This window comes from Pogonomyrmex barbatus, unplaced genomic scaffold, assembly GCF_055798465.1.
Source record: "Pogonomyrmex barbatus isolate J1 unplaced genomic scaffold, ASM5579846v1 scaffold4, whole genome shotgun sequence".
NCBI lineage: Eukaryota > Metazoa > Arthropoda > Insecta > Hymenoptera > Formicidae > Pogonomyrmex > Pogonomyrmex barbatus.
The window spans coordinates 8,190,103-8,209,972 of record NW_028297138.1 but is presented as its reverse complement, the minus strand read 5'-3'; the positions used below and the strand labels follow the sequence as shown (position 1 = coordinate 8,209,972).

The 19,870-nt window shown below is 30.3% G+C and overlaps 3 protein-coding genes across 10 annotated transcripts; 1 reads left to right on the top strand and 2 right to left on the bottom strand.

Moving 5' to 3' along the window:
- Positions 1-6,418: 6,418 nt before the first annotated feature.
- On the bottom strand, positions 6,419-10,047 carry LOC105425746 (protein phosphatase 1H). Of its 5 annotated transcripts, none has more exons than XM_089080661.1 (7): positions 9,896-10,047; positions 9,446-9,657; positions 8,864-9,121; positions 8,558-8,775; positions 8,157-8,427; positions 7,810-8,069; positions 6,419-7,726 (listed from the first exon to the last, which is right to left on the bottom strand). In XM_089080661.1, the coding sequence occupies exons 1-7, from the start codon at positions 9,906-9,908 to the stop codon at positions 7,441-7,443; spliced, it is 1,518 nt and encodes a 505-aa protein (XP_088936787.1). In that variant the 5' UTR covers positions 9,909-10,047; the 3' UTR covers positions 6,419-7,440. The 5 variants fall into 5 exon arrangements, with proteins under 5 accessions (XP_088936787.1, XP_088936789.1, XP_088936790.1 ...); XM_089080663.1 differs by having other exon boundaries at positions 9,446-9,685; positions 9,896-10,035; XM_089080664.1 differs by having other exon boundaries at positions 9,446-9,653; positions 9,896-10,035.
- On the top strand, positions 10,031-13,421 carry LOC105425705 (uncharacterized). Of its 4 annotated transcripts, XM_089080660.1 has the most exons (6): positions 10,130-10,309; positions 10,543-10,726; positions 10,828-11,007; positions 11,102-11,237; positions 11,316-11,951; positions 12,063-13,421. In XM_089080660.1, exons 2-6 carry the CDS (start codon positions 10,691-10,693, stop codon positions 12,923-12,925), a joined length of 1,851 nt encoding a protein of 616 aa, XP_088936786.1. In that variant the 5' UTR covers positions 10,130-10,309; positions 10,543-10,690; the 3' UTR covers positions 12,926-13,421. The 4 variants fall into 4 exon arrangements, with proteins under 4 accessions (XP_011634881.2, XP_011634880.2, XP_088936786.1 ...); XM_011636579.3 differs by having other exon boundaries at positions 10,031-10,164; positions 11,316-13,421; XM_011636578.3 differs by having other exon boundaries at positions 10,100-10,240; positions 11,316-13,421.
- LOC105425704 (uncharacterized) lies at positions 12,931-18,528 on the bottom strand. The gene is made up of 8 exons (XM_011636576.3): positions 17,681-18,528; positions 15,553-15,717; positions 15,102-15,199; positions 14,905-14,972; positions 14,474-14,654; positions 14,248-14,405; positions 13,973-14,090; positions 12,931-13,803 (listed from the first exon to the last, which is right to left on the bottom strand). Exons 1-8 carry the CDS (start codon positions 17,784-17,786, stop codon positions 13,465-13,467), a joined length of 1,233 nt encoding a protein of 410 aa, XP_011634878.2. The 5' UTR covers positions 17,787-18,528; the 3' UTR covers positions 12,931-13,464.
- Between the last annotated feature and the right edge of the window lie 1,342 nt (positions 18,529-19,870).

Sequence of the window (19,870 nt, the reverse complement as noted above, 5' to 3'; positions counted from 1 at the left end):
GCTGTATTATCGCGTACTAAATATTTATTTTAACGATAAATCCACGTTCCTTTTCTCGACATGAAAAGATCAGAAACATCGGAAGGGCCAATCGCAGCTGCGACCAGAGCAGATTATACCATCACGAGTTGTGTCAGTGCCGGAATGAAGTTATTGGCGTTCTCGGGGACTCGGGATTCTGAATCACGGAGGAACTTGGCCCGACGTACGGTAATTTGATATCGGATAACCGTTCCTGTCGTCGGCACAACCGACGTGGGCCTCTGAAGGCATACGCACGTCGAGCCTGGTTGCACGTCCAGCGGAAAGCGCATTAACCCGCGAAAAGGACGCGCGCGGATGGGAAATGCTCGGCCAGATTTATCTACCGACTCGTCGTCGCTCTCCCCAATAAAAGCCGGCGACTAAAAGTCAGAATTTTTTATAGCCGTTCTAGATAAACTCCCCGCCGGAATGGCATTCGCGGAAATTTAATTACTTACTGCGGGGCAGATTAACGCCGATGCGAAATCTAGATAATGTATTTAGGAAAAGTTGATATCGCCCCGGGAGCGACTGAAATGTACGATAATAATTACGGACGGAGTGACGGCATCTCCGTTATTATTTCCAGTTGGCAGCTTCGGCGATTCCGATTATACTCCGGAGTGTCCGTTAGGAAATGGAGAAAAACTCGGCGATACTTAATTTTATATATAAGCATTTTACAGTTATTATCTGTAATTTATTCGTTTTTTTTTCTCTTCCAGAACGTTCATTTCGAATTCAGCGACATGTGGGAATGCAGTTTTCAAAGAGATTGCGATTATCTGCGCGACATTGCATAAAGGGTTCGGAGAGAAAAACTTAATTTAGCTCGATGTAGTTGTTTGTGCAGTATGTGAATACGTGGACAAATGTGTGCGTGCCAATGTGCAGGTAATCATTCTATCTGTCCGTTTGCAGTTAATACAAATTTCTGAGGAAATCCCCGTCAGTCGACCGACTCGTTTTATAATCTGCAGACCTTATGGCCTGTCACCATTATCTCGAATAAAAAAGAATAGTTTATGACAGCAAAAACTCATAAATCGATCGAAACAGGGAAGCAGGAAAAATGCTTTCGCTTTATTTCTTTCGTACCTTATTATTTTCTGTAGTCTCTAACTTTTAATCGATCGAGTCCAATCTGTCTTTTTTTGTTTCCCCGAATATGATTAAATGAAATTGGATGTTCATCCGAGCTATGTCTCCGATAGCGAATACGAAATTTGAAATTGATCGCTCGATTCGTTCTTTTTTTCAATAATAACTGATTTTTTTCCTGGAAAATTGCTTTCCAGATGGTTTAATATGAAATCTAACTGATAAGAATCTTACTGGATTTTAATGTTTAATTCTTATCTAACATTAATACTCACTGACGGTAAGAAATTCTCGCAAATTGTATGACGGAGAGCATCAACAATGCATCTTTAATTCTTTACATTTTCTTGCAATATAACAATACATTATTTTGTCAATGCTGATAAGATGAGCGAGTTAGTAATTAAATTACTTTGAATATCAAATTGAAATTTCTTAACATCGTCTTACATGAGCTAAGCGTAAATAATAAGTAGAAACTTAGCATCGTTGCCTGAATATCTGAGAAATATGACGCGTCACTTAGCTGCAATATGGTTGGTACATAGATTCAGAAGCCGAAATTGAGAGCCGGTCATGTAATTTCTCGCTAGTAAACCTGTCATATTATTCGTTGCATTTGGCAGCCAGAAGTTAGTTTCCAGCCAATGAATGTTAGAATAGATGCAAGCTGAGAGAGTTGACAAGAAACATGCATTGGTAAATCAACAATGTAAAGTCATACAGTTTACAATATGCATTTCAAGATAGATATGTAAGATATTGATTGAGCTTAATATATTGTAATTATAGATATGCGAATCATTATTAAAATCGAAACTTTAACACATGATACAAATACAAAATTAAAAATTAGTAAAAGTTAAATGCCAATAACAACAATGAACGTCTAGATTAAAAAATTATTTTTATTGTAATGTATCTTTTATATTATAATTTATTATAATTTATTCTTACAATTCATAATTCACTTTTTTTTAATTTGAATGCAATCTTTGTCACAGTATGAGTCAGAAGACGAATATAAAATCAGTCGAAAAATCTTTTGTTATCGTCCTTTAAGATGGTATTTTTACTTTCAAATTACATCCGATTCTCATTTCCACCGTGGCAATGAGGAACAGATACATCATACCGTATCGGAGGAAGCCATCAATGCTGGAACCAGGAAGCCGTCTAAAGTTCTCTAACGATGATATATCGGGGTAGCACAGGACCCCTAAGTTGTGGCCATTTTGATATGGTGTAACGTACTCCTTCCCCCCATACTCCACACGAGCAACTCTTTCTTGCGCTATCCAGGAGAGGCATTAAGCCCTTTTCAACCCCTTGGAGTTACTGTTACCGTGACTGTGACAGATCGCCCGTCATAATCCGGCGCCATGAAAAACATATCGGCGATCGAATGGCCGTTCAAAAGTAGTGCGTTCCATTTTTCGGCCGAATGTTCGACGTACATTACGTTTCTAAGATAATAATATGCAAAATCTTTATGATAAAGATATCGCGTGCACAAACGTGATTGATTTGGTTTATCCTTCATTAAGGTACAAATAGAAAAAAGAATTAACATTTTTTTTTAAATATTAAAGTAGATGAGAAAAAACTGTTATATGATAAGCTATCATAAAAAGAAAATACACGTATTTTATAGTAATATTAATTTGAGAAATTTTTTAATGCTCTCTCGTGTATATTTTACAAATTGGCAGTAGTAAAATTGGCATAGCGATAAAATGAAATCATCGTTAAATAGCCGAAAATTAACATAATCGCATTCGTCGATTTAAACTGGAAGCTTGAAAAAGATGATGCATTACCCAGGAAAGTCGAGATCCGAGTTCCCACTGCACGGCAATTTTTTTACAAAATTGTACGATGGTGGGTCAACGGGGAGCTGTCAGGCTAGATTTAGTTTTCACAACGTTCGTCTATACTTTTGTGGAAGAGCACTTTCGTACGGTGATTTGCGACACTCTATCTCGGCGTCCTTTTACGCTGTCGCTCTTAGTTGGCGGAAATGTATGGTACATTACAATTCATCTCCGACTTCATCGCCGTCGGTCGACAGGAATTTGCTGCGTAACGTCTTTCAGCTGCCCGACCGTTTAATCCGTAATGGAACAAAACATCGCGCCACCAGGTATTCTGCTCATATTTCATTCGACCTTCCACGTTAATGAAGCGCGATGTGCCAACATTTCCTTAATCATTTTTATTACGATAAAATTTAATTGACATTGAACAATTAAGATGTTCAAAATAAATTATAATAATTTCATAAATTTTAGTTCTTTAAGTAAGTTTTAGAAAGATCTCACGCTGATAAATAATATCTGTTTCGATGCAACAGAAATTGATATTTATTTGGACACTCTGATATCTCAGACGATGAAAATAGACATGTTACATTAATATCGTTTATTCGATTAATATCGTTTATTGATCTACATTTATGATCTACTATAGATATATAGATAAAACACGTTCGCCAGATACACGATAACGCCGCGTTGATAATTCATAATTATAGTAGAAGTCATCGATAAATGATATAGTTTCGAAAAAATCACCGCACCGAGACTACTTTATGATTTTATCCGACGAAAAAAGTGGTAGTCCGAGTCTCTCATTTCGGTCGTGTTCCGTAATTAAATTTATGAGAGTTAACTGTTTCGGACCTGTGCGCCGGCCATGCGACGAGGAAATGCACTCTTGCCCTCCGTATATGTAAACGTGTAAAACGTGTCCACGTGCGTGCCTGAACGTGCATGAAAGTTCGCCATTTAACATCGTGCAAAAGGGGCGAGTCTTGCCCCTTTGATGAACCTTGACAATGTTTGGGCCTCGTGCGCGAGTCCCGTTTGTGACATGATCGAGTTTCATATCAGTCTTCCGAATATTTTTAAACTTATCTATGTGATAAGATATCTTTTGTATTATTCTTTGCATTTTTTTATTTATAAATCGAATGCTTCGTGTATTGAACCTCGATCTTATTGCAATCTTAAATCTTAAGTGGCGTCATTTTTGAGATCGCACTTTCACAAGACTGTTTGTGTTTGACTGTTTGAAATTTTGAGACACTTGCTTTTTTGCTATTTTAAAAAAATGTTTTGAAATTTAAAGGTTTAAAAATTAGCAGAATTCGGTCAATTACAAACGAACTACAAAATAGAAACGGTCTCATTAATATGAGGGGATCAAACAAACGTTCGGTTACGCTACGTCGGCGTTTGCAACGTATGCAAAGTGAATTGCACGTAAAACAAATGCAGGATTTCCTACCGAATGCAGCACGTCAGAGCGTTTATCTACACGCAACTTGCTTTGCGTATGTTAACGTAACGCGGATTCGACGAAACGATCGCTTTAGAAACACTGCGTGAAAGATAATATGCGAAGAAAATATGCGATGTAGAACGCAAGGTAAATTCTAAATTGTCGAATGTATAACGAATCGATCATTATTCCAACTGCTTCTTTCAGTCTTTTTTATTTTAAAATTGTCATAGATTTATCATATAGTGATGCATGATAGTGATGAACTTTTACGAGACTTAACAAATGTTTTATAAAAATTGAACATTAAGAAAAATATTATTTATTTATTACAAGATTCATTATAAGTTGATAATATGATAATGCATATGACTGTAATATTAAAAAATAATTCATGCATTTCGTACATTATTGTAATTTTGTTTTATATTGGTCATAAATTTATTTATTTTATTGATTCATTTTCAACAACTTTGTTGAGATTATTTCCTAATCAAAATTAAATCATATCTTTTTTGATAAATATTAAAAATAAGAAAAAGCCCAAAATATATTTAAAATGTAAGTTAAAGAATGAAAAAAATACATGCGTATGTTTTATGTGAGTTCTAACTCAATTCAGTTTCTTAAATTATAAATATGAACTATATAGTCCATCATCTTAATACATCTTACGACTATGTTTTATTTAGATGTTTTATTGACATGTAATCAATGTTAATCAATGTATTTGAATATTCAAGTACTCATTTAATACATATGGCGTCATCTCTTGATAAGCTTGCGAGAATGCTGAAGATGATCGAACTCCGATGGGAATATAACTTCATAAGATAAAACCAGAAAGAAACTTGAGAATAGAGAGAAACCTGAGAATGGTTATCTCGGATTTTTTCGTGAAACTATCAAAATCTCCTGCACTACTATTTATAGGTACTGGGAATTCTATCGAAACATTAAGTTTATTCTTTTCGGTTGAACTTTTTGCACAGTTTATTTTTCTTCCTTTTCTTTCCATGTTAGAGAGAAAAAGAGAAAAGATGAACTGTGTAAAAAGTTCAGCCAGAGAGGTTCCTCTCTCTGGTTCAGCTGAAAAAACTGACCTGTTAAGTGTAGTTTGAAGTAGATTCTAATATTCTTTTATATACTTCTAATATACTTATTTCAATGTCATATTTTAGTATATAAGATACATACGCAATAATATCTTGTTTATTATTTATAAAATAAATTCATATTCTTTCTTTAAATTTCTTTAAATAAAGCGATTGCATGAATATTATTAAATATGTGCGAGTATATGAAACATTCAAGATAGATCGAATAGATATTCCAATATTAATGAAATGATGATAACTTAAAATATTTAAATGTTATAATTAACATTTAGCTAACTTTATTTAAATGTTTGTCTAAATCGGACATGGTGTATGTTCCAACTTTGTACAATTGATTTCATGACTGTATTAATACTTTTTAATTTTATCGAAATCGTTGAAAATTGTTATGCCGAGTAATTATTTACACAAACAATAAAAATATTTATTATTTTAATTTTTATTTTAATTTATATTATTTTATATTTATTATTTTTAAAAAAAGTATATAAGAATTAGAATGGCATTATAACAATTAAAAATTATAAATAGTTTTCGATCTTTGATTAAGAATAATTAATACTATATATTTATAGATTATTATTTAATTATTTGGATTAATATTTGATCTCTATTTTATTATTCATACTATCGTTTTATTGAGCAAGCATTATTAGTAAAAAGTTTTACATTTAAGTTTAACATTTTATAAAATATCGTTCTTAGCAATTTTACTTAAGGGGTTCTTACAATAAAAAAAAACGTTATTTATTACATTATTTAAATTAGCATATTACTACATTAGTTATAATGCATTAATGGAAATATCATCAATATGCCAAATAATTAGTATCATGATCAATTAAAAAACTTTTAAAAATTTTTATACTAAAAGTAAACATATGTACACATAATAGATGTTCCTATAATCTTTATTTAATATAATATAGTTACAATTATGTAATACATAATATCATAAAATTTATTATTTCTTATTATAATTACTGCAAAAAAGATAGCAGTGCTTTTTCTCTCTATATATACAATATTTTACACATGTACATATAGTACTTATATTATACTTACAATTCCATTTGTTAACTCTCTGCTACGACATGTAAAATAATTTTCTTATGAATAAAAGAAATATTAATATAAATAACAAAAAATCAATTAAATAAGGAATTTTAATTAATTCTATTAAAATTTATTTTTTTATTGAACATTTTGCTTGTTCTTATATAAAGTTCTCAATCTTAATTATGTACACACACACACACACACACACACACACACACACACACACACACACACACACACACACACACACACACACACACACACACACACACACCACGCGCGCGCGCGCATGTGTATGTGTGTTCATAGCTATAGAGTTAACATAGAGCCAGAAAATTGAAATATTATAATATGCTCAAAAATATTAAATGATAACATGTTTATCTCAAAAGAAATATAAAAATATTTATATCTTCTAATATTATATTATATATAGTCTATTATAATATTTATGTAATAGTAACAATTTAGAAATCAGTGCTTATACATATATGAGGTGTTTTTTTATATATGATCACACATCAAATATCCGTAATATTGTAAATATTTCGTGTTATACATAAAATAATGTCATAATGGAATGTATATTTAAATAATAAGAACATAGCCTTTTAATATATGTACGTGGCAGTATGTAATAATTTAATATTTTAAAGATGACTATAGAGAATATACGGCAAACGTGCATTGAAATATCGCTAATTATTCTACAACAAAAATAAAAATCATCGCAAATATACGATGAGTCAGTATAATAATGCAGATAAATGTAATTTGTTTTAGCTGTGTATTTAGTAATATTATTCTACTAGCTCTTTCATCGCAGATTATATTATCAGATATTTGAAAGAATTCATTATGCAGGATTATCAGTGGATCTATTAGAAATCGGATAATCGAAGCATATTGTTGTTAGGGAATCTGCAGCATATTTTCGTTCTTGCTGCGTCGTTTTCATCCACTGCTTATGTTCGCATAAATAAGGATATAAAGGAACTACTAATACACTAATGTCATCTACTGATGCTATAGGTGAGGATTTTTCATCTGTTTCATTAGAATTTTCTGGTTTTCCCATCCATACTCTACCAATTAATCGACCTCTTGCCGCTTGCACCAATTCTTGAGCACCCATTGTTAATCTATACAAATCAAAGTAGGCATATTATATATTGTAATTAATTAAATTATAATTAATTTTGGCATATGTGTTTTATAATAAAACCTATATTCTAATGATGGAGTATCAGGTGCAAGGGTCTTCCTAAGTATTGCTGCCGCTGTTTTGTCTGTTACTACATCCCAGAGTCCGTCCGTAGCGACAATAATGCAATCTCGTTCGGTAAGATTGCAACTATCTAAATCCAAAGATTGTACTTCAGGTTGCGATGATAGAAATGGTTTGATATTGACACCAGTATTTGCTGCTTTCAAGCCATGATCTCCAAAACCTCTAGTAACGCCTATCGTTCCCATTACTCTACTCTGTATGTCACAAGTCATTAAGTTATAGTCAGTATTATAAACAAGATTAATTTAAAGTTAATTAATTATTGTTAACGGTGTATATACCCTTTTTCCATGTCCCGAAATGAGCGGTAATTTCAAGTCAAGATGTGTTAAAGTTTTATATGCCCAACCTGTCATAAAAGGTTCTCTATATAAAACCATAGATCCCAGTTCCTTCTGCAATGGTCTCTTCCTAAATTCCAATGGAGTGAAATGACCTTTGAGCAACTCGTTGCTTCTTAGATAACCTAAAGCTCTAACACGATTTGATTCAGAATCAGGGGTATGATCTCTAGTAAGAGCACGTTGTTCCTCTCCTAAAACTAATATTGCCCTGATCACATAGAAACAAATATAAACATTTAATTTTAATTTATCATTTAATTAATCGATAATATAATATATATATATATATATATATATATATATATATATATATATATATATGAATGATATGATACAACCTCGAGTCACCAGCTCCTGCTGCATAAAGCCTTCCATTGAGAAATAAAATTGTAATAGCTGTACAACCACCACCACCGTTTTGAGCTTGTATTTCAACCATTTGGTCCATTTGTCTGTATGCTAATTCTATAGCACCTGTAACTAGGTCTCTGCCCTTTATCAGTTCATTTTCATCTTCATTCAGTAGCATATTACCAGGTATAGCCAATAATCTCTCCTGTTTTCAAATAATTTATTAATACAAATTTTATATACTAATATGCATAAGATTATCTCATTATAATATTCTTGAAAATAGTACGCACAAGTATTATTCTATGTAGATGTAATCTTGCTGTGAGAGCTACTTGATATCCTGCATGTCCATCAAACATTGAAAACATGACATAAGGCAGTGTAACATTAACATCTGACAGTTTTAAATCTCCACGTGTTGCTGAGGCTTGATCCTCATTCCACATACTTTTTCCAGCATTTATGCATTCTGCATAGCCAGCGCACCATGGCAAACGACTAAGATCTCTTGGAACTATTATAGGCCTTACTCTATGATCCGCACTCACCTATTTAATATAGTTTTTTGATATATTGTATATACATATATATGTGTATATATAAAAATTATATCTCTACTAATACTTATATTTCTAAACTTATATTTTTATCAATATAGATTTAACATTAATTTTAATTTTATTTTAGTTTTATCTTTAATTAATTTTAAAAATTATAAAGATAGATTGAAGATTAAATTAAATTAGGATTAAAATTACTCTACTTTGGTACTTACAAATAGATATTAGACAAATGTTACTATTATATAATTATATTACAAACATCGACATAAATTAATTCATTATGTAATTTGTATAAATATTTGAATATACCTGCGTCTCTTCAGATGTCAAGCCTAGAAAACTTGGCCGACTATATGGTTTATTTTCCACTTCCACTACATAATTAGAGTTAATATAATCTGTCATCACATCATTATCTGAATCATTGGGGTATTGTAGACCAAGTTCGCTCGCGCCTACAGCGCTCATTAATACTGATTTCATACGATTAAACATGTTTCTGTTTTGACTTATGCAGCTGCCTCAAATAAAAAGTCAATTGACACTAGACTTAAAAAATAATATTGTCTATATTATGTTCAATCAGCATACTATCAAAGTTTCATAAATATTCGTAATGCTATGTGCAAGTTTCAAAGCTGATTAATTGAAAACTTGTTCATCTGTTCTCAAAGACAAATTCTTAGATTAGAAAACCCATTTGAGATAATACTTATACTTATCATGAAATATTTTTATATTTCTAATGATAGTACTTACTATAACTAGACATTTAGTAATTATTTTTGATTAATGTCATCTTGTTGACAAACAGTTGTCAACAGAGAGAGGTTATATTGTATTAACTATTGCATTAAAATGACAGGTCGCGTCGACAGGTTCGTCTAGTGACATCTGCATGATACCCTTGATAAATCTTGATCGGAATACGGCGATATCGTTGTTGGATTTTCCAAACGATGGCGCATCCTGTGTAACTCGCTGTCAAATTTATCGTAAACAAAACCGGAGCAGGAATTGTCAGTGATGTGAGAATTCTATTTTCTGCATATAATTTCTGCAAAACATAAATCACTATTTAATGTTTATTTGAAAAAAAAAACGGTATTGCAGTTTTCCAGTTTCATAAATAGTGATGATTCTCTCTTATCAATTCTATACATTTTAATGCGGGTACAAAAAACTTTTTTTCTTGTACTATATAACCTAAAAGGCGGTTGAAAGTACTATTTCCTCATCCGGGGAGCTTATCAAAACAAAAAAAAATCGCCTATCGATTTTTTTCATTAAACTTTTTCTAACTATAATTGACTTAATTTTTTACATAATTTTTTTTTCTTCTCTCTTTTATCAGACCAGATGACTATATATTTTTTTATTTAAATTTAATTTAAATTTAATTTTAGAAATGTAAGAACTACTGTTACAGCAAGATTATAACAGATCTATCAGTTTTCTAGAAAAAATATGAGAAAATGATTATTTTAAAAGTTAATTAGTTTATTTTAACTATGGTATTTGTGCGGAAGAAATTGTTTCTTATATAATATAAATATGTCTAAGACTAAAAACAGTATGGGCAACAACAAGGTAATTATCTTGTATTTGTAGAAAACATTTCTGTTTAAATTATAAAATTTTTATGAACATATTTTTATTGGAAATTGGCTTAAAAATAATTTTGTTATTAGGATTATAGTAGTGCGTCTTCTTATACATCTTCATCGTTATCATCAGATGAAGAAGAGATTGATGCAAGAGATTTAAAACCAATCAGAGATTATTTATCTGATCGCAAAGAATTAGCTCGACAGCTTTTTAGATCCGTGAAACCAGAAAAGATTCGTCTGATGCTGCCTCAAGTTTTAAAAGTGAATATAGCATAAAATGATTAATCTGATAGTATTTTTTTATGAAAATATCTTTTTAAGCATAAATAATATATATTATTTATTATTTATACAGCACATGGATTTAGATGAACTTGAAGAATGGTGTGAGAGTGAGTTAAATGGTATGTCTAAAGCTCGAATAGTATCTATCTTAAATGGTAAACCTATGTTGGAATCCTCGGACACGAGTGAATCTTCAGATGATTCAGGTATATGAATATTGTGATGATAGAATTTTAATTTTATAGAATAATATTATGTGCTTATTTATATTTTCCATTTAATAGGACCTTCTTTAGAAATCATTTCTGACACAGAGGAATGGTTAACTGATGACGATACTCTTAAAAAAGAAAATAGTGGAAAAGGGAAGATAAAAAAAGACAAAACTAAAATTAAAGGAAAAATTAATAAGAAAAATAATGTCAATAAGTCTAATGTTAAAGGGAAATGTAATATTAAGAATGAAAATAATGATAAAACTGAAATTATTGAAATTAAAAAAGAGGATGATAAAGGAAAAGAGGGAGACAGTCTATTAGATTTATTAGAGCTAGAAATGCGAGCTCGCGCAATTAGAGCTTTGATACGAAAAGAGGAAGACATAATTCCATCTATTAATCCATCACAAACAAATGATAGCCAAACAACAGAAAATGATGTTGGAACATCTCACGATTATAAAACAAAAGAGAATTATCGTGAGCAATTAGAAAGAATTATTAGTTCTCAACAAAATAGTAAAGGCGAAGATGAAGATGTTGTTTTAGTAATTCCTAAACCTGCTCCAGTTGTCGAGTTATTATCTAGCGATAGTGATGGAGAAGCTGTAAATAATTTAAATGAAAATGAAAGGAATTCTACTAAAAGTTCACAAGATGTAAAGGAAAGAAAAGAAACTCAAGAAATAATAGAAATACATGGTAATTTAAATATGACAACTAAAACTCACTTAACTAACACAAGCGAAGCAATAATGCCTGAAAGAAATGTGGATATAAAAAATAATACATTATCAATATCAATTTCTGCAGATAATGTTGCTGAAAGGCGGAAAAAATCGAAGAAAAAATCACGTGGAAAATCGCAGCTTATTTCTACCATTGAGAAGTCTTCTGAATCAAAAGAAATTAATGTTATTGAAACTACGGAGCAATCACACAATAAAGATATTAAGATTACATCAAGAACTAATTCTTCTGATGAGAATAATATGATTGTTGAAGAAGAAAATAAGACAAGTCAAAAAATAACAGAGGAAAGTAAAATTGAAGAAGAAAGGTTAACAGATTTAGATGAAATTGATTTAGATGATTATTGTGAAGTTATGGATATAGAGAATAGTGATGAGGATAAGAGTCAAGATAAAGTCATTGCTCCTTCTCAACAAGAAAATAAACAACCTGTATCCCAAACCGCTCTACCAAAATTGGATTCAGCAGAAACTTGGGCATCACGCTATTATCAAACTGACGATGTCCAAAACGTAATAAAAGAATCGAAGATACAATCTGAAATTCGGAAACGTTTGAGAGAACGTCAAAGATTATCTAAGTTGAATAAATCGCCAAACTTGAACTTATCTGCACAGCCATCGACAACTGATGCACCTACTACATTAGAGAAAGCCCCAACAGGATCAGTGGAGGAATATTTAGCTTTGAAACGTTCATTGAATACAAATGTTAGTACTAGTAATAATAATATTCCACAAGATAACCTTACGGCTGTTAATACTGATAATGATATTAAAGCAAAGGATACTGTAATACAAGATGAAAATATTTCTTGTAATCAAGAATGTACAGATAATGATAATACATCAAAAGTTATTGCTTCCGAAGCTGTTATTGATAAATCAGCTGATACAGTTGGTGATATAAAAAATGATACATAATCTAATTGAATTAATTCAAGTTTTATTTAATATTAATATAATTGTGTATAATATATAATAGGTGTATTTTTCAAAAGTAACACAATAGAGTAGACACAATACAGGACACTATATATAGGGTGTTCCAAAATCGTTCGATGTTCTTTTAAGAACGGATTTTTTGGAATATTTTTATTTAAAATGAGAATCCTAATACGAAAATGTCAAGGCTATGTAAGTTTTTAAATTAGAAATTGAATTTCATGAATTTAGAACTGATAGTTTTGAGATATCTTGCATAATATATTACTTAAGAATGAAATTTTTAGACATAGAAAATATTTTGTTTCTTTTACGTAGTTATTTTGTATAATATTATATAATAATAAAATTTATATATTTGTGAGAAATGATAATGTTTTTAAAAATTTGTGGCATAATAATGATTGTACTTTAAAATTTATATATTATGTGTAAATCCTTTTTCAAATATATGCTTAACGTATACTTATCGGAAGATTATTTTGATTTATTTTATAATGCAGGCACATGATCATAGTTTAAGGAAATATTTCAGGGATAACTTCATCACTGTCATTTTTTTTACAAATAAATTCACTTAATTGTTTTTCAGCAACGTCTCTAACATTAACTTCGACAGTGTGAACAATTTTGTCTTGCAACATTCTTGTTAACCAAGTCAATATTTTGGATGTTAAACTATTGAATGGACCTAAACCAGTCATTTTTATTTTGACTTTGCCAAGTTCTGTCACTTTGATGTATTCTAAATTCACGCCACATGTTTTATCATAATTAATGACCAATTTTGCCGCTATTGCTAATCCATTAACAGTTCCGAGTATATTGCCATCAACCGTAATTAAACCAACTTTGAGCTATATTAAGAACAAATATTATAATAATATATATTATATAATAATATATATTATATAATAATATATAATAATATATAATATATATTATATAATTTAATTTAAAAAAATTTGAATGTTTGAATTTTTTTATTTAATTTTTAATAATTCACATTATATGTATGAACTTTACCTTGTAGTTATTATAATTAAATTTTGCTGTGGAAAGTCCAAAACCGGCTTGTATAACATGCGTTCGTCCTACATTAGACATAATTGCATTTTCTGTTCTCTTCAGAGTCGAGAGATCTCTGAAAAATTAATTATTTTATGATGCAAATCATTTAAAAAATACACATATTGTTAAATATATATATTGGTAAAAAAATATATATATAAATGTACATATTGTTAAACAAAAAATACATATTGATTTTCTTGATTATATTATGAAATAATAATACTTACTGGAAGGTTCCATTAAATGTTTTAAAATAGCATTTCATTCCAAGTCCCATGTTATATGTTTCTGTTACATCGGGAATTTTAATTATGGATTTATTGTTACGCTTAATGTAGTTTATCGTTTTTTTGAGAAGGATATCCATGGGAATATTCATACTTAACTGTATATGAAAATTTTAATTATTATGAATAAAATATAGTTTAAAAATAAGGAAATTAATGAGATTACATCAACTTTTGGATTGTTAGGACGAATAACACGAGGAATATTATATCCATATTTATCATATATATTGATATTTTGAAGGTCTTCTCTCTTTATCGTTCCTATTTTCTGACAAAGACGCTCTTTGGCACAAGACTGAGCGTAATAAATAATTGCTTCTTCCACATTTCTTGGTAAATTAGCGCTAAAAAATTGTTTAGTGAATTTATATATTGTAAACTTTAATTTATTCATTTATCTATTGATTGAATTTGTGTCAAAGCAATATACAGAATTGGCGATTGATAATTAGATCATGAAATTATATCTTTCGGTATTTAGAATTTATATAATAGATTTTTCTTTGCCATAGTCTAATTTACAAATCTTATTCTGGAATAAAGTATTTTAATATTTCACTTTCATAATAGAACTTGAAAGGTTTTATGTCTTACCTGCCTTTGATATTCGTCGGTAAAAATAAGCGACAGTCTTGGACTGCATAATCCTCTTTGCTTAGTTTCTGCAACGATGGAAAGCCGAGGATAATAATTATTGGACGGGCGAACTATAATTATCTTACAAAGCGAATATAGTCGCGCTCAATTTTCTTCCGGTCGTTATTTAAACGATTACGGAGCGTTAAACTTACTTGGAGCGTGCCGATTCCTAAAATGATACCACTGGCATTCCAAGAAAGTTTTTCGGGTGAAATGTCTTGTTGTGTTATATATTCAGGTGACATATATCCTGAAAAATATAATCCGTCCTGGATATTTCAGACTAAATAAAAACGTATAATAAACTGATAGAAAGATGAATACTAAAATAATTATACAATTGATTAATGAAGTTGTAAATTTATATAAATGACAATGGAATTAATTTCTATTTTGTTAGCTTCGATCGTTATCAATTAGTTAGATAAATATCTGTTTATAAGTGTTCAGATAATAATATTAATGCACAGTTTATCTGATAATATAATAATTGAAAGAGATATTATGTTTCAAACTCTTTCAGAAAAAATTAATACTATAAATTAATGAATTTGAAGAATTTTTGCTCGATCTATAATTTGATTTTCAATAATTTATGATTACCTTTGAATTCTATGATGGTTTCGTTGAACACAACGTTCACTGGCTTTATTTCAGGATAAGAAAAAATTCCGATATATGGATTGTGCCTGATTAATAATTCGGTGCCATATACAACATGCTCGTTTTCGATTATTTGGACCGTGAAACTATGCGGCTGACTGCATACTGAGACACAAACATTTTGATGGTAACAATTTTTACGGTTATTCGCGTGGAACCATTGATATTGATTAACGTCACGTAGAAATAAACTTTGAGCGATAGTACATATTAGATATGATTAAGGTCGTTTTGTATATAATTTTGATCACATGTCCCAATTATGCGGTAAGATAATTAGAACGGCCCTCACCTTCCAACTATTCGTTACGTTGCGAAAGCTTGGACGGAAACATTATTTTTACGTTATTGCGTTTAAAACGGAATTATCGTGATGTCGCAAATCCGACTCTGAAACTACGTCTCGCGTAGCGAAATTTTATCCCGAGCGGATGCAAATCTTTTTCAATTTGCAACTGGTATGTGCAACTATCAAATTTTGAATTAAGTTGTTTTTTTTGTCGCTTATAAAAAGAGCTTATCTTCTTTTTATTTTATTATGATTAATCTTTAACTTTATCGCTCCATTTTTCTATGGTAAATCATTTACGAAAGCATATATTGCATAATCTGCCGCTGTGGGCACTATGAGAGATTTTATATGATTACGTGAAAGGCAAGATCAAGAGAGAAAGAGAAATTGAGTTATACATAATAAATGATTTGCCATAGCACCGAACCTTGTATTATTCGATTAGTAAGAGTGCCCCGTTTCATAAATCGAGATTCGATAACGTGATCGTAGCGTGATAACGTACTTCCTTTTCCTAGCTCTTTATCGATTTTCGAAGGTAATTGCACCTTGGAAAGGAATTCGTTACGAGCGCGAATTCGTCGTATTCGCATTCATATTCTTTTAACTCGCGTACCCTCTCGTAATTTCTGCCGAGCGCGCTTAAAGAGTGACACCTTTTAATTAAACCTTTTGAATAAGTTTAAGCGATCTCCCTCCCCCCCCCCGCCGAGTTGTTTCGCGACTCGGGAGGTTGCAGAAACGTACGTATTAATCTGCATATCATCGCGCGCATCGCGATGTAATTTTAAACCGCGCTATTCTCCCCAAGTGCAACATTACACGGCAAAGTGGCTAACGTTACGGGAAACCGAGTCGTGACGGTGCAATTTCCTTCGCGTTTATATCCTAGACAGAACAAAAAGCCTCGCGGGAAAATCGTGCTCACGTGAGCCGGCCGGCAGAAGTAGACCGCGCGAAAGTCGATGCACTTTTACGCCGCGCCGATAGTGATGCAGTAAGCGATCCTGCGCACGATCGAGGAAGTGCACAGAGTTGGCTGTAATGCGTAATCGCGGTTACTGTACTGCGAACAGTGTGCCGTACGGCGTATAATATTACGACACTAACGTGTGTGCACAGGATTCCTCTGATTTTTTTTGAAATTTTGAAGTCTTCCTGCGATGAAATATAACGGATGAATTAATAAACGAGGAATCGAACTCAACAAAATGACAAAAAACATTACACAGTGTTATAAATAATATATTTGTACGATATTTATATGCTGATTTGAATTTTGATTAATTTTTCTTCAAATATTTTCTCTTATTTTTGAGTTAGTGATTGATTACGAATGGTAAAGAACGAACGTTTTTTTTTTTCATTTTTTTCATAATTGTTTAACAATTTTTTATTTTGTAATTATTAAATTAAGTACGAATGATTTAAGAGTAAAAAATTTTAAAAAGGATATGTTTAAAATGGAAAAAGATCTGTATTGCTTCATTATTAATCAATTTTTGAATGATGACAAAGTAAGTTTAATTTTTTGTTCTATTGAGTGTTTATATGCAATTTGTTAAATTTGTCTTCTCTTGTGCGACGAAAGTAAAATTTATAATTTACGCGGACAATAGAGGACAATTATCTTAACGATAAATTTAACTGTTCTTTTTGCGAGCACTTTAAAAGTATTCCGAGAATTTATCTTTAGATATTACGTAAAAGAAATTAAAGTAACAACTTCGTTGAATTATTATAGTCTATTTGTGCCGATAGTACGATATTACTTACTTGTCAGCTCCGACAGCTCTCCCGTGGATCGATATATTATTGTTACCAGCGCAATTAGGAAAAACCACGCGGACTGGCTTGAACTTCCAGACAAATTTGCGACCATTTTCTACAGTTTAAAATTAAATGGTCAAGTTGAGAGAATATAAAGCTGCGGCTTGCGGTTAACGTTGAAATCCGGTAGAAATTTAACTGATCTGATTAAATAATAGGCAGGAAAATAGAATATGATATGAATATTTTTATTAAATAGATTAAAAATAATTATATAAAATAATAGATTTTTAATAGAGCTTTAAATTTAAATAGAAAAACAATTTTGTTAATTATAAAAAAAAAAAGATAAAAATAACGTGTTGCAACTATATCCATTTGTTATTATATATGACATATTTTTTACAAATTTTAAAACTCTAAATAATAAAGTTTATGAAATATTTTGAAATATTTATGTATACGATTTTAAACAGCAATACATGCATATACACGAACGGAGATACACAATTTTAACAAAAATAGAAGTATTCACTTACTTTATCTCGAGACTCGCTCGAGATTTATCGATCGAGTAAATAAATTTCGGTTTTTCGTCATACATTTTTTTTAATGACATAAAAGATATTTCGGTTCTGACAATATTGACTCATTGATAAAGATTTATATACAATGAAAACGCAGATAAAAATTAATTTTTTTTCTTTCTCTAGACGAAAAGATATTATGCAAGATATTAAGTTTTTTAATAAATATTTTTTTATTAAGTATAATATATAAAATATAAATAAATCTATTTTTATGTAATAAATTGCATGATTACACCTTTCATTGAAGCGCTGTAAATTTGGTAGATTTAACTGTAAGAATTTCGGTGCGGCTATGCAAAAATATCGTAGATTACCTTGAATTGCGAGCCAATTAGAACCGTCCAATTATACCGATTTATTATCGTCCATGCGCTCTTTTCACTCTTTAGGGTTATTACCTTCGTATTTTGGATCGATAGCGTGGCAATTTACTTGGCCGCTCGGCTAACCTCGGATTTATTACCATTTCGCACGTACAAGAATTAACGTGCAATTTAGCTATGATCAATTACTTTTAATTGTAATAACAGACTAAGATATTGATTTATTTTTATAAATAGTTACTGTATTTATTGCAAAGAGAATATTATACGAAATAATATAATATAATAAATTATAATCCACAGAATGAAAGCTTAACACACGTTCTTTTAAATTTTTAGAATAGATATTTCGTATTAATATACATTATATATAATCTACAACAAGAGAATATTTGTATTCCACTTGTAATGTATGAAGACATCATGTTTGCTACAAGATAAATATTCAAATGAGAAGTCATTTGTGACAATAAGTAAAAGGAAGAACAAAAGGTATATCCATGATGTGCGCGATTGAATTTCTATAATAAAACAAATATAAACATAATGTCAATGATTGCATAATTATTTAATTAAGTGCATTCATGGAATAAAGATAATTCGCTAATACTATAAATGTTATTATTAAAATGATGTTAATTAATTGCGTTTCTTGCAAATTTTACTGCGTTTTTATTTTGAGAGACACATAATTAGCAGGAAATAAAAAAAAATTGTAAAAAATGTAGTAATTAGGTTTTACATATTATCAGAGAACAATTCTGTTATAAACAAATTATAAACAAATTAAACAAGTGATATCTTTTAATACCATTATTATTTATTAACATGTTCCATTAATCAAATTACTATTGAAACAATTTTTTGTTCACGAAAAGCAAAATGCACATTTGATATTTGCCCTTTCTTTGATCGGTACTTTGGAATTCCTTCTTTTGAGATCGCGAACTTTTCTTTAGTTATCTTACTACGAAGGCATAGTTTTACCAGTAAAACGCAAACTTTCTACATTGTTGACAATATCAATATTAACATTACATCGATGATCATTTCTTTGTGCAAACAAGTGGGATTATCGAGGTGCGCGATAGAAAGAATTCTGATATCTTTATACCATTCGATAAAATATATCGAATAATGTATATTTTGTATAATTCCATTAAAAATTTGAACATTGCAAAATATAATTTTTAGATTCTGTATAATTATGTCAAACTGTTATTAGTACGCGATAAATTATATCTTGAAATTTAAAGTTCATATCAGGTCTTTTAACGTAAAAT